Source organism: Ruditapes philippinarum, unplaced genomic scaffold, assembly GCF_026571515.1.
Source record: "Ruditapes philippinarum isolate M1 unplaced genomic scaffold, ASM2657151v2 ctg71_1_1_1_1, whole genome shotgun sequence".
Classification (NCBI taxonomy): Eukaryota; Metazoa; Mollusca; class Bivalvia; order Venerida; family Veneridae; genus Ruditapes; species Ruditapes philippinarum.
In genome coordinates, this window is record NW_026863691.1 from 68849 (window position 1) to 90284 (window position 21436).

The following is a 21436-nucleotide window of genomic DNA, read 5'->3' on the forward strand; positions in this document are numbered from 1 at the left end:
GGGGGGGGGTATTAATAAAAAGTTTCTTTTTAAACAATTATTCAAACTGGAATTTCATATTCCAATATTCTGTAGATTTCAAATATTTAAATAATCAATTATTCTTTCCATATCCCTAATATTGTTTATACAAATATGTATCAATGTATATTCTTATATGATGTAAGATTTTGTAAAATACTTCACTTAACAACAAATACAGTTTTAGAAAACTCACTGTGTATTACATTGGACAGACTAAAATAAAGTAATTAGTATAGAATAATTGATTATTTTGATAGTTAAAACCATTTAAATTCCCAACTGAGTCCTATGTGTCATTAAATCTTATAGTTTTACTCTTTTACTAATTGAACTTGATAAGTACTCTGTATGCTGTGCACTAGCATGCATATATTACTCAGATTATATTATATGATTAAATTCCCTTTTACGCAATGTCCACTTCATTTTCAAACTTTCAATTACAACAGTCATCTAACATTTATTAAACCATTAGTAGAAAAACAATATATTAAAATGATTTACGTCATTATTAATTTCTGAATCATTATGTTTAATAATTAGATATACTATTAGGTCATTGATGAAGATTTAAGTAGGGATGTGACTTCATATATAAGTGTTATTTTGAAATGATTAAAATAGTTCATAAAGGGTAATAAATGTTTTACAGGGGTGCTCACTCTTGTAATAACAATTAATGAGAATTATTTCCCTTTGGCACCAGATTAAAAAAAGTGTTGGGTGGCTTTATAAGTTTAGTATTTTGTCAGTTATTGCTATATTTATCAGTTGTAGACAATTTTATATTAAGATACAAATAAGATTATGATTGGCATGGATCATTAATTAATATTGTAACATTTAATTGACTCAAGGTTATATAATTATAAATATATTAATTATGTTAATAGGATTAAACAGAGGTTAAAATCCTGAAACTTTACTAAATAAATATACAGAACATAACAGGAAGTTTACATTATTACCGATACTCTTGATAAACATAAACGACCATTTTAAGTGATCTAGATGAATGACTTAAACAATATTAGACAGGAAATCGAGGGTTGACTGATTGAAATCTTTAATTGATATTAAACATTATATTAAGACACAAGTCATAATTAGCAAATAATTAGATACGTTTAAGTGATATTTATGTCGTGGAAGTGTATTTAATTTCTTTTTTGAGAATTATTTGACCATAGAACTAATGTAATATGATTAGGATTATTTTTTAATACTGTGACATATGAAATGAGTTATTCTTGAAAAGAATCCAAAATTTTACCCAGTGCACAAATTACCGAATTTTGCGCTGAATGAGATATTTGGAATAGAACCAGCATCGTGGATGTAAATGTTACGATACATTTTGTACATATATAGTTTATCCATATCAATAAGTTGATTAAAAAGTTTAGAAAAAAAATGAGTGTGAGAACAGAATCAATAAAGGATAAAGGGAATCAGTATATACAGAAATATCTTGAATGTGTTAATTCTGACAGTGTACCCATAGACAGATTTGGCAAGGTTTGATATTCTTTTTATGTTAAAAATATGTGAATTTTAATGTCATATGTGAATGTTTGTTGTCCTGTTTGATGAAAATCATACTGTCAGTCAAAAAATGACCTGTCTTTGTTAAAAAAAAAAAAACAAACATGATTTCCATGGTTACAAGTATAGATATTGTGTCCAAGGTATAATGATGTTGATCTGTTTATGATCGGATACAATAATAAAACAAATTTCAAAATGATTTTAGTCCAAATTAGTAACATACTCTTTTATTGAATGTGGTAAAAAAAATAAATTAAGAAATACAATGTTAGATGGTTAATAGAAAATAGTTGTTCATTTAAATTCCAAAATTTTATAAATAATTCACTGGTATATTCCTGAAAAGTGCAAAAACATAAAACTTAAAAAAACTTAAGAAAGTAGGTCAATATGTAAATTTATCCAATTTGAAAGTGTGCTCTACCCACAAAACATCAATGTGACTGTAATTTACAAGCCAAAAAGCTAAAAAATACAAAAGAAAACTTGATGTTAAGATTTTGTGCCATTGCTTATCACATCATTATATTTATAAAATTATTTTATTTTACTTATATTAGAGATAAGTTATTGGTTTATAATTAAAAGAATTCTGTTTTTTTTTTTCTCAGGTGACAAGAAAGAAAGAGAAGAAGTTGTTCTTAATTGCTCAAGAGATTGTCTCCTCCGAGAATGTATTTGTTGATGTCCTTAAGCTTCTTAATGTTGTAAGTTTACTTTTCAGTTGTTCAATGTAGCATTTTAATACATAAATATCATGTTCACACCCCTATGAGAGTGCCAGCCGGTTAGAGCGTTAGGCTTGTAAGCTAGACATTGTAGGTTCGATCCCTTCTCTGGCCAACTATAATAACTAAAGTCTTTCGTATGAGTCTTTAAATCCACGTCCCATGTCTAAGTCCTTAAACTCATGTAAAAGAAGCAGAAGAAGCTTCTGGAATTGGGACATCTACAAAAATTCTTTACCAGGAGCATAGAAGTATACTTCTGGATAATTTTAAAATACATTTTTAACACAAGGAAAAAAAATCACTTTTATTTTTTCTGATAATTTAATTGTGGATAAGCAGCTTTAAACTAAGATGGAGTGGTTTGTATGATCCAAAATGAAGGAGTTATCTTATCTTGAACTTATTGCCTAAATATTCGTATTTATATGTTTCATATAGATAACTAGCTTGACAATATGGCAATTTTCCAATCAGGGCCTTTTTCGGCTTATTTTGGGATGAATTGGGGAAAAAAATATTTGGCATTTTTGGAAATTTATGAAATTTTTAAAAGTACCGTAAATAAACTATGTTACACATGACTTTCAAGTTTTGAACTTATTAGTAATATCACTTTATTGATAAGAATCCAACAATTAGATTATTTTGGCTGCTGTTGGAAATTTTTTATTTGAAATTGGGAGAAGAGGCTATTTCGGATTGGGAATGGGGTCTTTAATATTATGTGTCCCTGGTGATAGGGTGAAAATGCCCTGACAACAACTCCTTCTTTAGTTATAGTATTTTGTATTTAGTTCTCCTTAATCACAAAGATAGGATTTTATCAAAACAGACATGTTAACTTGTTTTGAAAAACAGATGTGTACAAGATTGTCTGGACCTCTGATAGCTTAGCACTTTTTTGTGAAAAAGAAATCTGTAAGATAACTAAGGTAGCTTTCAAGCTCAAATTTTTGTTTGATTATATTTAACTTTAAAAGAATCTTTAACAAGTTTATTTGCTACTCTTGACAGTACATGGCAAAAAACTGAATAGAAATATGATCTGCTATCAACATAAAAGCTTTTGTGTAAGATATACATTTATTGCAGTATATAAAAATGTAGGTATGAATCATAAATGTAGACTGTAAATATTGTAGGATTTTCGACTACACATATCAAAGGCTACAGAGAAGATTGGACGACCTGTGATACCTAATGAAATTTTAAACAGAATATTAGACTATCTGCCACAACTACAGATCTTCAATGAGGGACTGTTGAAAGATTTAGAAGATAGACTTAAAACATGGTAAACAGAAACTTTTTTTTTTATTTTACGGCGCACCAACACAGTGTAGGTCATATGGTGACTTTCCAGCTTTACTGGGGGAGGAACACCTCATGTGCCCTTCTGTGCATTATTTTAGGCATGAATGGCCCATGGCAGTGAGGGGCAAGTGGTTTGAAGTCAATGAGCTTAATCACTCTGCCATGGACGCCCCTTAAACAGAAACAATATAAGTTTGATCACTTTTTAGCTTGAGTATAATTATGAAGAATAGAGACAGCTATTGTACTCACCCTACAGTAGCGTTGGTGTCGCTTTCACACTTTGGTTAAGATTTTGCATGCAAGTCAATGTCTAAAAAACTCATGAAGGGAATGGGTTGAAACTTCACACACTTGTTCTCTGTGATTATTTTACATGATGGGCATAGGTCCAATTACTCTGTGTTACATTTTTACAGAGTAATGCCCCTTTTCATACTGTAAACACGAAGAAAAGTCCAAAGCGCTGTCTTGTTACACTTATAAACTCATTACCTATATCACATCATATTCCTTCTCTTTTTCTGCAAAAATATTAAATGTGGAATTTTCAATTTTATACTATTTTTTTTCATTCACATTATGTACTGCAGTCATCGTACATATAATAATTGTTCTTTATTCAGTATGAATAAAGACAACTATACAAATTTCTTACAGTTGTGCCCGAGATACTTGATATAAACTAGTCATGTATTTAAAATTTATATATGAGATAATGACAATTTTTTAGAAGGAAATTTTATATGTGAAAATTTTATCGCACCATTTTCATTATTTATGACATATAATTATAAAGTAAAAGTAAATATTTAAAAAAAAAGTAAATTTCTTGAATGTTTATCGTGGATTCCCTTCAGAGATAACTTCATATATGATATTTTTAATGTTTTGTTAATAACATGTTAAAAAATATCATATACATGTGTATTCTCAGTTTAGGTGACATATAGGTCCAATGGGCCGGGTGTTCATCTTTGCATATTTTTGTCTATGTTGTAACACATGAGAATATAATAAAGAATTTACTTAGTACTTAATTATAACTGCTTGTTTATATGTAGGGAGGAGAGAAAGGGGATTGCAGATATATTTGTGAAGAAAGGACCATTTCTGAAGCTGTTTTCATCGTATATCAGAGATTTTGAGACCATTACAGCAACTTATGATGATGCTTTGAAAAAATACTCACAATTTCAAACTGCTACCAAAGAATTTGAGGTAAAGTTAAAAATATATTGTATAAAATTACAAATTTTTAAAATGAATAAACCCGTTCTACTTTCCTGAGATATTTTGACTTGGTAAAAAGCACATAAAGAAATAGCGCTGGTTTGTAATGGAAATGATTGTAAGAGTTGGCATTATAGACATGAAGAGAATTTGTAACAGCCAAGGTTAGCCAAAATCATCTTTCTTGTTTTGGCACCATATGACCTAAATTGTGTAGGTGCCCTGTTAAACCAAGCAAAATAAACAAAATTTAAGAGAAGAGAATCAAGTAAAAAAATACATTTCAATTTTGATTGAGTCTATGATTAACTAGTCTGTAGATTGACAAAAGTAAATCAACTTTTTATGCAATTTCAGTTAAGTCCTCGATGTGCCAGCCTGGCTTTAAAACACTACATGTTAAAACCTATACAGAGAATACCTCAATACAGGCTCCTACTTCAAGGTTTGTCATGATTTATTATTAGCATGATATCATAATAATTCTCTTACCACAATTGCATTACATCTAATAGGAATAAAGCCTTCATTGACCATATTTGTTTCCTGAAACTTCTTGATGATAATTAAAATCACTTAACTATTGAGATCATATCTACTTTTAATTGGAATTAAAATTGTTTGAATTAAGATTATATCTGATTTTAATAGACTTATTATGCTATGCAATCATATAATGAAACATTGTGTTTATGTTATGGTATTGTGTTGGAAAGTAACTTGATACACACTTTAAAGCTGCATGCCTCTAGAGTCATGAAAATTTTGAAAATGTATTTAAAAGTAAACTATTGTGAAGTGAACAAAGAATGTAATTTACATATTGCATACTGCACTTACAATCCACATAAATTAACCAAAAAAAGAGGTCAAATATGTTTTCTATTTCTTAAAATCGTATTAAAATTTTCTAAAGTTTGATATCCTTGAAATATTTTGGCTTATCTGGAAGCGTGCAGTTCTAATATTTCACTTATAGACATTTAGCTAACACTTTGATTTTACTTATAGACAGTAATGAATTTAAAATCTTCATGGGTTTCTCTCTCTTATAATAATTACTAGTGTGACCATTTACTGGTGCATATTTTATCATTAAGATATATGATTTGAAAAACAAGTTTTGACAGTATGTTTTTTTATAAAAACAATTTAAATCTTTCAAATTTGATGGCTTTTTGGAGAATATTTTAGGAATTGATGTAAGTCTTCATGCATTCTACTTCTAGTAATAACTATGCCATTAAACTGGTGCATATTTCATCATAAAATATATATATTACCAAAAAAATATGCCTAGTTTTGATAAAGGTATGCAGTCATATAAAAATATACAACATAAAAAAAAAGCTACAAAATTAGGCATCTCATTTTCATTGTCATATACATAATTTTTATTTTACAGATTACATGAAACATCTTCCACCAGACTGCCCAGAAATGAAGGATATGCAAAGTATGTATTGTGTTATACAGAATTTTAGTTCGATTGTATAGGTAGCTTTAAGCTTATAGACACTCTTTTCAATCAGTTGCTGGAACCAACCAGAACTGAGAAATGTGTGTAAAGTTTTTTGCTCAAGGAAACAAGAACTTGCTGACGGGGTTTGAACCCATGCGGCTAGCAATCATGAGATTACGAGTCTGACATGTTAACCACAAGGCCTTGCTGCCATATTAGTTCATAAAGCCTTATAAAGTATGTATTGTATAATGATAATATATCTATGTATGAAACATCCGATGTATCCAAAGATTTTTTATTGCCAGAACTTATTACTTAATTATACTGTTTCTGTTACATATTTTACTTTGGGTTAAACATACTTATTTTAGCTTGATATGTATGAAAGTTTGAAGCTTACATGTATGTGAACTACTCTTTAATCTACTTCCTGGATTTAACTGGTACTGGTGTTATATTAGGAAACATTATCATGACTCAAGTAGGGCTCGAACCAGTGATTTCTTGCTTCAGAGACTGACACTTTAACCACTTACGGCTATGCTCTTGTTCAGTATTTTGATATGTTTTACCCATAACATGCTGAATATCGTAAAAAGACCTTCCATTTTTGGAACTGTTCATTATGAATTTTGGGGATATCAAGATGAAAAATTTAAAGATGGTAGGCAGCAAACAGTATAGAGCTAAGTCTGACTTTGCCGCTGTGCAGGCTGGCCTTACTCAATACCGATGGTAAATGCGAAAGACTAACCACTTTGGGTTCCACCTGGTTAAGCCTTCATCATATTAATATCTGATTAATATAAGACCTTTAGTGTGTCAAATATTTATGATACTGTTATGTTATAACTTTTCAAACTTGCGTAAGATGAAATTAATAAAATCTAACTTTGATCTTTTTTCGTCAACATTGAATTGTTTTACATTTTTCTTCATGTAAATATACAGGAAAGAGATGTTAATTTATAATTATATGACTTTCAGCTGCCCTTGCGATTGTTAGTGAAGTTGCATTACATGCCAATGAAAACATGCGTCATGAGGTGAGTTAGTGTCTCCTATAAAGTCCTCTTGTCATATGCTTTGACTATTTCTTTAATCCTTGCTCTCTATATAGATTTAACATTTGATAAAACATTTACAAATGAAAAGCGGCAATTAAAATTTTTTTTCTTTTTAAATATTTGTTATGAATTGAACTAGGAAGTGTTGAAATATGAGAAGATAGGGTTTTCTTTTCATATAAAGAAAGACATTTTGCCTACTTTAAGTAGACTTCCTACAAATAATCAATACAATAACGTTTTTTTTTTCATAAATTCATAAAAAAATTCAAAAAGAAATACATTATCTGAAAATTAGGAAAGTTAAATTTTGAGTTTAAAATCTCTATGGCTATAAATTTGTCGTGTTTGCTATACCAGTCTTTATGTCAAATTTTAATAATTTAACTACAAGTGACAGTCTATGCTTACCAGTACAGATTACCTAGTCAGTCTGCATGTTGATGTTATCTGATTAAACTTTATACTATTTGCCACTAAATTTAGTATTTTTATACTGAAGTCCATTACCATGCTAATTTTCTTGAATGGACTTGTCCATCTCTTAAAATGGACAAAACCATTCATTATTTAAGGGGAATATTTCAAGATATATACTAACAGATTAACGAACAGTGCAGACCATGATCAGGTGGCATGGATGTGCCGGATGATCTTGGTCTGCACTGGCAGAATTTGTTGCTACAAGCAGAATGTTCTAGCTGATCTTGGTTTGGACTGGTCTGCACTGGCTGATCTTGGTCTGGACTGGTTTGCACTAGCTGATCTTGGTTTGGACTGGTCTGCACTGGCTGATCTTGGTTTGGACTGGTCTGCACTGGCTGATCTTGGTCTGCACTGGTTGCATGTGCAGAATCTGTTGCTACCAGCATACCAAGTGTAAAACAATGATCTGTTCTCAAGTAATAGCAGATTAATTCTGATACGCAAAACAAGCAAACAGTTAGAGGAAGATTCATAGATTCATGACTATAATAGCATGAGATAAAAAAAAAAGTGCTCACACATGTTTGATTGAAATTTTTCTAGGACTATGTTCAGAAGATGTTAGAGATACAGAGGTCTCTGATTGGTCAATTTGAAGTTATCAAACCAGGAAGGGTAAATTTTTTACTATATTTTTTAACAAATAAAGATATTTCTTGTATATTTAGAATTTATTGTTTTACTTTTACAAGCATTTGCTAAATGGAAATTTTAATGTTTACATAAGACTAGATGCCAGATTTATAATTCAAATAATTATGTATGACTTAATATATTTTTGTCAGGATCTTCTTTTAATGGAATTTCAATTAACAAATGAAGAGTTACAGTACAAAAAGATATTTACATGAGTTATATTTGTTTCAGATATTTCTAAAAGAAGGGGAGCTTATGAAGTTATCAAGGAAGGGAATGCAACCTAGATACTTCTTCTTGGTAAGTTGTTTATACTTGTTATTGTAATAAAAATGTTGTAATATAGAATAAACTTGACACTTTGATGTTGAACTTTGTATACATCAATGTTGAATTTAAAAAGTTGTTTAGATCATCAGAAACATTTAAATGAAGAAAAATGGACTTTTCATACAATACTAGTATACTTTGCCTCTCATTTTCAGGTATTAATTATTAGTTTTAAGAAATCTATAAAAGTGTATTGTAACAGAAGTATAAAACATGAAATTCCCATATTGATTAAAGAACTTTTCATACTTTAATAAGTTTTTTTTTGCACATTGAAACAATAAAATCAGTCATGTGCATTGCATATATATTTAATTTTACAGTTTAATGATGTATTGTTATATACAACTCCTGTTGCCACGGGATACAGACTCAATAATGTACTGCCATTAGCTGGAATGAAGGTAATGTTCTTAAATTTACATTTTGTGTTGATATCTATACAAAATTTTAGAATCATCTGTAACTAGCATTACTTCCCTGCTTGTGTTAAAGCCATGGATCTATCAGTAATTAACATCCAATCAATGTTAAGAAAACTGTCTAGCTAGCTTAAGAATGGAGACTGTTCTACCTAGATAATTGTTCTTACTTTAAGGTACCTTACCACCTCTTCCTCCAGTAAAATGAATAACGATCTCCACATGTCAATGAAAGGTTAATCTCAAATTCCATTAAAACACAATTAAATGAATGATGTCCTAATAGCAAACGTGTGAGGATGAATGAAGCTTCTTGCCTATGTATGTAATGTTTTATCACAGTTTCAACCCCAACAAACTAATTCATCCAGAATCTGGATTGTTAAAGAGAACTTAGTTATTTGACTTATACAGGAAGAGCTACCTGTGCTGTACCCTGTGAGTTCTTATTTTGACATATATTTAACACTTAATGCTACTAATGATTTAAATTCTGGCTGGCCTTCCATAAAATGAATTTTAATGATTCCAGGTATCAGTGGCTGCACAAGATGAGTATAAAATGGAGTTTAGTATAATATCTGTGCAGCGTTCATTCACGTTACATGGTTCTACCCTCGAGGAGCGGGATGACTGGGTAACGGCCCTCAATGCTGCTATAGAAGAAAATGCCCTCAAAAGGAACACCTTTGAGGCAGTGAGGGCAGGAGCTCAGGTATGTCTACACACAACATGTATCATGTAATCATGGTTATATAGAAGCATGTTTATGAATTGTTTAATCAAGATTTATTTTATTTTTGTATTCAGAATTTTTTTGTTAGTATTTCTACTTACAAAGATTCACTTGCTGTGAGTGATATAGGACCATGAGGTCCATTCTGTTTGTATCTTTTATGACTCAAGTTGCACATTTGTTGAGGGAATGTATTTTATATTTTAATTTTATTTCTTCTTTTTAACCCTACAACATGATTTCTGACCTCATTATTTTACAACATTTAGTTAAATAACTTTGTTGAATGTTTTACAAAAACTGTGATATCAGAAGAATAAAAAATATTTGTTAGTATTTTGTGTAATAATATAACTTACAGGAAAATTATTTTCTAAAATCTGTATAACAACAAAGATTTCAGAAATTAGACTGATATAATTTAATAGTTTGAATGTATTCCTTATGATCTTTATGAACTTTGTTATATAGTTCTGGGAGGAACATTTACAAAAGTCCTGGGATACGTATCAGGTGACCAATACTGAATGAAAATATTTGTATTCTGTGAATGATAATTATCTCTTTCTGCTCAAGAATGAAATTTTCTGAGTATAAATAATCACCATTCTTTGAATGTGACTATAGAAATTTTTATTATTATTCCTAGAAAATGATGTTATAGCAATGAGCCCAAAACGTAATACTATGTTATGTTTTTCATAATTATTTGTAATTGAGTTAATTCAGAACTCTAAATGATAAGGGCACAAATGATTTACCCCTGCCTCAGAAATAATGAAAGTTAAATGATCAAGGGTACATGAGTATAATACATACAAAATGTAATACAAATAAATTACCATGAAGCAAGATTTAATACACATCTTTGTGAAATTTTGAGTAATTTCATAAAAAATATATTTCTTATCAGGATTTTGACAAATTCAAGGTATATATTTTCAATCTTATTACGATTTGTAATCCTGACATCGAGGTTATAAAATATTTTCTTAGATTTGTCTCAAATCTCAGGATTTTCATTTGTTAGTGCACATTCTGTACTGCTTTTTGTCCAATTAAATACCTGAGATCCGAGTTTGAGCTAAGAAAATTTATTTATTACCTTTGGCTTGTGTTTGGACTCAGAGAGGTTGGTTATGGGGCTTTTTGCCTGCAAAGAACTGAGCAAAGGGTCAAGGTGCATATAGGAAATGAAGGGTCATAATAATGGAATGAAAAGGGTAGAAAAAATATTTGCTTAAATAGTATGTGAAGGGAGTTTGGGGTTCTGTAAGGTTGATATGGAAGTGACAGAAATTTATTATAGTCAATTTAAATTTGCTGTCATAACGCAATAAACTTATTTTATAACAAAGAACATCTCATCAGGTGACCTAGTGGTTAAGATGTCCGTCTCTCAACCCAGGGATTGTGGGTTCAAGGCCTACTGGGGGCCACAACTATGATTCATATATCCATCAGTACTGGTAATTTCCAGGAAGTGGACTTGAGTGTTGTTTAGATAAGCTGAAAGCTTTCATCACAATCATGCTTACAAAAAAAAAGTTTAAAGTCACAAAATAATTGCGATAAATCTTTGAATTGTTAAAGCTATGAATAAAAAAATAGCAAAATAATAACTACCTACCTAAATATTATAAATTGGAAAATAAATCAATACTATAATAACTAGAAACATATGCATGTAAATAGGTAGATAATATTAATATATATATGTATAGGATTTTGGCTTGTGAATGAAGCATGAATTTATATGTAGCAGTAACTGACAATATTTTATTTTCTTGCATGTTTTAGTTTGATGAGGTGAGTTTATTTCACTGTGTCTATCTATATCTGTGCGTGTACATCTAACATCTGTGCCTTTAAAGGATATTGTAGGAGAGAAAAGCACTGCTAGTACTTTGATTGGCAATTCTTTGCAGCTGTTTCATGTTTTTATGCCCCCGCCATATAATTGCAGGGGCATATAGTGTTACCCTGTTCCGTCATTCCGTCATTCCATCCTTCCGTCATCATCAGTTTCCGTTCTTTATCTTAATAACCGTTGCACATATTGAACTCAAATTTGACATATAGATATGTCATGAAAAAATACAGGTCAAGTTTGAAATTGGTCATGGTTTGATGATTTTTGGCAGAGTTATGCCCCTTTTACTTTGAAAATATTATGAAATTTTCAGTTTCCGTTCATTATCTCCCCAATGGTACAACACATTCAACTCAAACTTGACATATGGATATGTCATGAGAAAATACAGGTCAAGGTCAATTTTGGTCAAGGTTCGATGATTTTTGGCAGAGTTATGCCCCTTTTACTTTGAAAATAATATGAAATTTTCAGTTTCCGTTTATTATCTCCCCAACAGTATTACACATTCAACTCAAATTTGACATATGGATACGTCAAAGGAATGCGCAGGTCAAATTTAAATTTGGTCATGGTTCGATGATTTTTGGCAGAGTTATGCCCCTTTCACTTTAAAAATAATATGAAATTTTCATTTTCCGTTTATTATCTCCCCAACAGTATTACACATTCAACTCAAATTTGACATATGGATATGTTTTTGGAATGCGCAGGCCAAGTTCGAATTTGGTCAAGGTTTAATGATTTTTGGCAGAGTAATGCCCCTTTCACTTTGAAAATGATATGAAATTTACAGTTTCTGTTCATTATCAACCCAACAGTGTTACATATTCAACTCAAAATTGACATATGGATATGTCAAAGGAATGCGCAAGTTGGAATTTGGTCATGGTTCGATGATTTTTTGGCAGAGTTATGTCCCTTTCACTTTGAAAAAAATATAGATACATCTTAGGAATAAGCAGTTTAAGTTTGAATTTGGTCGTGGTTCAATGATTTTGGACAAACTTATCTTTCCTGAATGTTGGAAAAATTTTGAACTTTCAGTTTCAGTTTCAGCACTCATACTTTTGTGGAAATGTATATAGCCATTATTTTGGCTACAAATATGCAATATGCTATTTTCAAAAGGTTAAGACTGAATAATTTCAGTGCCTTGAACATTGTATAAAAATGGTTTGTGTTAACATTGAAAAGTTTTAAGGGCTTTGAACTTAGAATGAAAAAAATAATTTGTGCAAACAAATTTGGAACTAAATATTATAACATTTGAAATTTTGGCTGCATGCGGGGGCATCCGTGGCATGATGACACATTTCTAGTTTTCTCTTAATTTAGAAAGAGAACACTTTAAGTTTTTCTACATAAAGAAGTGCTTATAAAAGATGAATTTTGTGGTAAAAGTAAAATGTTTGTAATGAATATTTAACTTGTTGAGGTCACATTGAATTTAAATGCATGTTTATAGCTTTGTTTTTTTGCAACTGATAGATTTTTACATGAACATGTAAGTCATTTATATGATTGATTTAATGATCATAATAATGATAATAATTGACTAATAAATTAAATCATGTTTTCATCAAATTCAAACTCATAAAACTCTGTACTCTGTTAATGGTTGTCACCTAGTCTTTGGCCATCAACAGAATGCAGAACATCACATTTGCTTTTTTCTGTCATTCTTAATATCTTTCACCACTATCTACCACAGGCATTCGGCACATTTGTCTTGCCAATAATGGTCAAATATCATAAAATAATCTCCGCTTGATCATCATGAACAAAATTACTATCCAGGACCTAATTACTATTATATAATACACATGAATACTGGTACTATATTTAGTAAATGACTGCTGGATAGTTGTTTTCTTCTTGTTGATCAAGAGTACATTGTATATTTTATGATAATTTGACCATTATTAGCAAGACAAATGTACCGAATGCCTGTGGTATCTATGACCATGTTGGACCAGAAATGGAGCATCAGCTCCCTGTGTACCAATGATTGAGATTATATGATTTGATGTTTGCTGCTGATGTGGTCAAAACTAAAATTTTGTGAATATTGAATAATTTATTCATCCAAGATTTTTTTATGATATGAATTCTTTATTGCTGGATTCATTTTCTTGAAGAAATATGTAGAAATATAATTTTAAATTTTCCTTTCCTAAGGAGGGTGGGGGTGGCACATATATTTGCCCGTGCCTACTTCATAGTCCTGCTGTCTGTCCATAAACTGACAAAATACTAGTAGTATAATATTTGGGCATTTGTGGACACATTTATAGTTTGCATTAACTTTAAAAGATTTCAATTTTTTAAAGCTGCTTAATACATATACATGTACTGGTAAACATGCTTAGAGATGTGGAAATATCACACACAACATTTAGCAGATTTTTCTTATATAGAGCACATATCTGTTACTTTCTTATTTCTAGGGTTATATGTACATTTTTTGTTTGCTTAGTCATTAGTGGTTGAAATATAATATATCTGTCATTTTACTCTCTCTGCTATCTTTTTTTTTTATCAAACAAAATTGATGAAATTCTGAATTTTCATTGTAAATTTTTTTATTATTATTATTTTTTTAATGAAATGTTGTTCATATAACACCTTATAGGAACACCTTTGTTTAGTGTTGAGTGCCCTTGACCTTGATTGCTTCATCCTTATCATTGTGTGTTTGATTTGTTAAAGATGTGACAGATTTCATGTTATGATATGTTATGTTTTATTTAAACAATGTATTTCGAAAGTGAAAAGTATTTCCACTAATGAACCCTGCTACTGATATGTGGCACAAAAAATTGAGGACAATTTAGGTTTTCCTTTAATAGGAGATCTTTATGGTTGTGATATTGATTTTGCTAATGTTACGTAGACCTCAAGAACTAAACACAGAGCTAACACTACTGCAGATTTATATCTTGCTGAAGAATGCTGAATTCTTAACTTTTAGTGCTTTTTTTTTTTCTTGTTTTTTTTTTTTTGCTTGGAAGTTCAGGAGATATTTTATGCCAGAAATTCTTAATATCATAGTGTTGCAGTGAAGTACATTAAGTTTTGCTTTGTATTATTGCTGTGCAAAATTTATTTTTGAACAGATGCGATATAAATTTGTTCATTAAATATACAATGTGTTATAAAGTCTATGGTAGAAGATGTATTTACTTACTTAATGATAGTTAACATGATAATGCACACAAATACTTCCCTAATATCAGTAGTAAGTAATGCTTCTAACAATTTATGTTAAAAGTAATTAAATGGGTCTGTTTGTGCGTATATATGTGTCTTATCTGAGCTTCTGTTTATTTTAATTCTTTACTATTTCAGGCATTATTAGATAAAGATTTTGTTTTGGGACACAAGGCACCATTATGGATCCCCGATGCACGTGTCACTATGTGTATGCTGTGCACATGTGAATTTACTGTGACCTGGAGACGTCATCACTGCAGGGCTTGTGGATGGGTAAATAGATTTTGTGTAAAAAAAAATATTACTTTATAAATTTTTTTTTTTAAATGGACCTGTGATACAATATGTATCAGTCTCAGTTGTGTTTATCGGCTATTTATCACCTATTTGGAGATTTGAAGCAAATGAATTGACCATGAAGGCCTGACTGGGTAATTTTTGGCATCACCATGACAAAACTGGTGTTAAATAGCCCATATGATATTATTTTAATTTTTACAAAACAAAACAAGGGTGATCAGTAACGCTATTTTTTATGGAGATTATTTTCGTAGCTGATAAAGCTCTTTTATTCTTTTATAGATATCTTTATTTTCAATAGATATTTATAAATTTTTCAACAATCAAAACTTACATATCAGACTTTTTAACATTGTTTTTCCTCAGTGCTATTTAAATCAATTTTCAACCCTAATCATTTGAAAATGACATTTTGAGAAAAGACTTCAATAAGCATTAGGTTGCTTCCAGTCTAATCCTTTTCTTGTATTGATTGTTAATATCATGTATGTAAGTATGTTTATTTGACAAATAAAATATGTTTAAACCAAAATGACATCATTCTGGCACCTTTATGATGTCATGTATTCTATAAGAAGTTTAATGCCTGTTAGGCCGTGTCTACACCTATTCAAGTTTCTTACATGTCACATTTAGATAAGCTAAATAAATGGCCCTTTCAACATTTTTTCAGGCACAATTTTTACTGAAATGTCTCATTAAGATAGCCCAGGATTTATACCTTTGTCTTTGCAAGACTATCATGTTTCTGTAAAATATGTGAAAAAAAAGCGGAAAAATGATGCAATTAGCTAAAACAATGGAGTAAATGAAATGCGTACATTCTTTTGAAAATTGAAAAATGTAACAAAAATTTATTTTGATGCAAATTCTTTATTTGATGAAAGTTATTCACTAAATGAACAAGATCATTTAAAATCCATGTTGACTCTACTTGAAAAAGAGCTCTTTTTATTTTTTTTACAATGTATTTATTTTTATTTATTTATTTATTTATTTATTTCGCTCTTCTGTGTATCAGCGTATTAATATGTTCCTTTGACCAAGACATTGTAAACATTTTCTGAAATTCAAAGGGCATGTACACTGAATCAACAACAAAAAGTCAGAAAATAATAAAATTAACAGCACTATCAAACCTTCGGGCACATGTTTTGTGTCAAACTGGTGTTATCAGTGTCTTGACAGCCAAAATCTTCATGGATGTCACATAATTTCTCATTAAAAACCATTCAAGTAGGGTGTCTACACTATCAAATACAAGAGAATATGATACTTGCATTCAAGACTTGGAAAGGTGTAGACAGGGCCTTATTTCTTTTTAGCTCACCTGTCACAAAGTGACAGGGTGAGCTTTTGTGATCGCTTTTCGTCCGTCGTCCGTCTGTCGTCCGTAAACTTTTACTTTAAATGACATCTCCTCATTAACCACTAAGCCAATTTCATCCAAACTTCATAGGAATGTTCCTTTGGTGGTCACCTTTGAAAATTGTTCAAAGAAATTAATTCCATGCAGAACTCTGGTTGCCATGGCAACCAAAAGAAAAAACTTTAAATATCTTCTTCTATAAAACCGAAAGAGCTAGAGCTTAGATATTTGGCATGAAACATCTTCTAGTGAGTGTCTACCAAGTTTGTTCAAATAAAAGGTCAAAATTGGCCCTGCCCCAGGGGGGTCATTGATTTTCCCTATATGCATATAGTAAAAACTTAAAAAATCTTCTTTTAAAGAAACCAAAGAGCTAGAGCTAAGATATTTAGCATGAAACATCTTCTAATGGGTGTCTACCAAGTTTGTTCAAATAAAATCCCTGGGGTCAAAATTGTCGCCGCCCCGGGGGTCATTCATTTTCCTTATATGTGTATAACAAAAACTTAAAAAATCTTTTTTGAAAAAACTCAAATAGCTAGAGTTTAGATATTAAGCAAAGAGCATCTTCTAGTGAGTGTCTACAAAGTCTGTTCAAATAAAATCCCTAGGGTCAAAATTGGCCCCGCCCCGGGGGATTTTCCTTATATGTGTATACATGGTATAGCAAAAACTTAAAAATCTTCTTTGAAAAAACCCGAATAGCTAGAGTTTAGATATTAAGTATGAAACATTTTCTAGTAAATGTCTACAAAGTTTGTTCAGATAAAAGCCCTTGGGTCAAAACTGGCCCTGCCCCAGGTGTGTCCTTGTTTTAAACTATACGTTTAAAGAAAAAAAATGACAAGCTAGACCTTAGATGTTAAGCATGAAACATCTTCTAATGGGTGTCTACCAAGTTTGTTCAAATAAAAGCCCTGGGGTTTAAACTGGCCCCTCTCCGGGGGCCTATATACAGGTGAGCGACTTCAGGGCCATCATGGCCCTCTTGTTTTGTACATTCTGCAGTTGACTTTAACATTATTCTTATTGACCCAAGACAATGATGGCTGCTGACTGCATTAAACAGGGTCATGTAATTATACAGGGTACATTATATTTAATGAAAACAAGACTATATTATTCAGGGTAAATTTAATAAAGGACAAAACTATATATACAAGGCACATATATTAAATAAGAACAAGACTATATGTATATACATATAACAAGACTTTTAATAAATAATTATTGCCAACACTAGAAGTTATATTTATATAGGTGACAGCTAAAACAGTTTTGACTTCTGTGTAAATAAAGATTGGGGAAAAAATCATCATCATATAAACAGAAATTTGAAATTGATCTTCATGAGCAATATTGTCCTCTTCACAAGAGGCTCTTATCTCTTAATTATCTGTCAATTATCTCTCAAATGTAAAAATAGAAAGCCATTGAAGTTGGATTCATTCTTTCAATTTAACATGATTAATGCTATTTCAAAATAAAATGTGATAAAAAGAATGATGACAGGTCTGTATTTTAACATTTGAATCAGTCTGATAGAGACAATCAGTATATGATCATTGATAGTGATACAGTAAACTTCACTTATAGCGAACACGGTTATAGCGAACTTCCGGTTACAGGGAACAATCCATTGCAAACTGCAAAGTACGCTTGATTTAAATGAAAAGAAATCTATATCTTACATTAGTAACAGTCACCCTTAAATTATAAAAGAGGATACTGTATTCAATATAAAAGGAAGGAAAAATTGAAAATCTTGTTTATTCTAAATAATGGAAAGAAAACGAAAAGAGTTTAGAAACAAAATATTATATTTTATGTGAAATTGAGATAGGGAGTAAAACTAAAACTGAAATAGCAATGATTTTCAAATTCCAAAAAGTACGCTCTCGGGTATTGTGTCTAAAATATAAATAAATGACTAATTTTCTATTTCTTAATCAACTGCTCTTCAAAAATGGCGGTCAATGGTAAACAATCAGTTCGTTATATGTAAATCTGTTCGCTATAAAAAAACTCGTGATACAAGGAACTAATTCGCTATATGCTTACAAGGAACTCCGGATATAAGGAACAGGTTTTGAATGTCCCAGTGAGTTCGTTTTAAGCGGAGTTTACTGTACTTCATACTGTCTGTTTTGACCCCATTTCATTGCCTATTCAATATGTTGGAAAGGAGTTTACATATATGGATGATTGCTACATTGTTTCTTGCCCTTTGCTGAAGAGAAAGCAGGTAGCAGTTTAATGCATGTTGAGGTCTGTTTTCTTGTTCCATACATTGTCCTAAAATGTTGAGAGCTGTTTCTCTATGTTCAAGATTTCTATCTGTAACTATGGTTATTATTAGATTATTAAGTGCTTCTTTTTGATCTTGATGCCTTTGTAGATGCCTGTAGATCTTGTATTGTAGGAAGTGCAAGAAAGGTAGAGAATCAACAACAGCCCAGTCCATCCAACAGTCTATAAACTCCTGTCTGTGTATCATGTCATCTTGTGTAGATCTAAACATTTCATATTGTAGTTCATGAGGAACACAGTTGATCTCTTCCTTTATAAATCTGACACAAAATGCTGTAATGTGTTTAATATAGTCCTCACTTTGTTCACCACATATCCTCTTGTATTCTGCTGTTACTGCTGGTGGAGGCTTCTTCCGGCAGTGACAGATAGGTGCAACAGGATAAGAGTAATATTGTTGTTCAGTGTGTCTCAGAATTAGTTCAGCTTTTTCCATATCTCCTGTACTGTAGAACACTGAAGCCAATTTAAGTCTGCCAGATGAGTTATCTGAGTTTAAACCAGCTGATAGCCAAACCAATGATTCAGGTGACACTTGATTATTTTCTACAATGCTTGATGATGCTAGGATAGATCCATATGTGGTAAAAACAAAAGGTGCTAGAAGCTTTACTGCAGCCTGTTCTAATCTGTTACCATTATCACAAAAGGACATTAGTTTACCTACATATTGCTTTATTGTTCTTATGTTTTTGTTGTGTAAATGTTCTAAATATTGCTTATGCTGTTCACATATCTCTTTTGCAATATTTATATATTGCTGGGTCAAGATATTTTCATAAATTTGAAGAGAAGACTTAAAATAGTAAACTCCATGTGGTGCCATGTTCAGTTTAACTTGAAGTCTATGACCAAGATCATCAATATCAATACTAAGTAACTGGTGTCTATCATTCTGTAAAAGTTCACAAATATTTTTTGAAAGTTCATGCTTTGTGTCAGCTGTAAATTGCCCTGCCATCAAATTATTTTCTGGTATAATGAAATGTGAACAACAGTCATTTTGAACAAAACTGTGTAATTGCAATAAGCAGTATGTTAAACATGTAAATAAATTGTTTTCTTTCCATATCTGTGACTCTGTGTTTTCTATACAATGTAATAGAACTGTTTTACACATAAAACTTGAAATATTGATTTCCCCTTGAGGATTAAGGAAAGATTTAAGGATCATTTTCAACAACACATAGCACCTTATTTGTGTTATATTTAGATTCATCATCAGGCATCTTTCTGCCATTGATGTAGATATTCTCCATTCCAGTTCAGGATATTCACTGACCCTACTCCCAGTTGCAACAACGAAACACCCAGTACTGGCTGCATATCTTCTCATTTTTTGTGTTGGCCATCTGCCAATACCCTGTCTATCTAACCAACCTGATGCTGATTGAGGCCATGATTTACATGGTAAAGCAATAACAAGGTCTCTATCACAGAATCCAGGTTGTCCTTCTTCAGCAATAGATGGTCCATGCTGCTGACCAGCACTTGCAAACATATTATTTATGATTGTGTTTTTATACAATATTCTTCCTCTTCTATCAGTAATATAGTGTTCATTGGGAGTGACAGTAAGAGGAAGAGGTACATTATCTCTGAGCTTTTGTAAGAAACAATAACCTCTTGTAGTGTTCTTATCCTGTATCATGAGATAGTTTTTCTTGCCATGCTCCCACTCTGACCAGTCTTGTATTATATTGAAATCATGATAACACATTAGTATATCAACGTCTGAATTAAGTCCCAAAGTAGTTGTCCCTTCACACTGACTCCCAAGAAGATATTCAGTCATGTTTTCATCAGCTAACCTCCACCTGATATTCCTCATAGTTTCTATCAGCATGAAATGTCTTCTCCTTCTCATCACCATTCTTTCATTGACACCAATGTCATTTAAAACCTCTGATAACATCAATGATAGGTTTTCTCTGTAATCAGGTTCTTGAAACATTCTGTAATATATTGGTAAAATGGAAAATTGTTTAAGTCAGCCACCAAATTATTTTTATCACATACTTCTACTTGTTCCTTATTTGTCCTTTATGTCCTAGAACAGATCAGAACAAAAGAGTCAATATGGACATTATGAAACATAAGATAGTTACCTCTCTGGCGTGGGTTCGATCCCATTATGAAACATAAGATAGTTACCTCTCTGGCGTGGGTTCGATCCCATTATGAAACATAAGATAGTTACCTCTCTGACGTGGGTTCGATCCCCGGGAGATGCTTTGGTAGTTTAGCGCGGAGGGAGGTAGTCTAGTACTGGTGTAACTCTCCAGGAATGATGGTTAGGAAACTACCCGCCAAATATGACTGAAATACTGTTGGAAAAAGGCGTAAAATGAAACAAACAAACAAACAAACGAAACA

At 31.2% G+C, this 21436-nt stretch overlaps 1 protein-coding gene across 5 annotated transcripts in view; it reads left to right on the forward strand.

Annotated features, from left to right (window-relative positions):
• LOC132723010 (FYVE, RhoGEF and PH domain-containing protein 6-like) overlaps positions 1-21436 on the forward strand; it is a 69632-nt gene that overhangs the window by 37874 nt on the left and 10322 nt on the right. For 2 of the 5 annotated variants that reach the window (XM_060707659.1, XM_060707657.1), the window contains exons 5-16: positions 2184-2279; positions 3446-3597; positions 4682-4838; positions 5208-5295; positions 6256-6306; positions 7303-7361; positions 8412-8483; positions 8736-8804; positions 9158-9238; positions 9789-9971; positions 10464-10505; positions 15217-15354. In XM_060707659.1, the coding sequence (XP_060563642.1) occupies positions 2184-2279; positions 3446-3597; positions 4682-4838; positions 5208-5295; positions 6256-6306; positions 7303-7361; positions 8412-8483; positions 8736-8804; positions 9158-9238; positions 9789-9971; positions 10464-10505; positions 15217-15354 (1188 nt within the window). Of the gene's footprint in view, positions 1-2183; positions 2280-3445; positions 3598-4681; positions 4839-5207; positions 5296-6255; positions 6307-7302; positions 7362-8411; positions 8484-8735; positions 8805-9157; positions 9239-9788; positions 9972-10463; positions 10506-10905; positions 10924-11792; positions 13664-15216; positions 15355-21436 lie in introns of those variants that run through there. The other 3 variants (XM_060707658.1, XM_060707661.1, XM_060707660.1) reach the window with 3 other exon arrangements.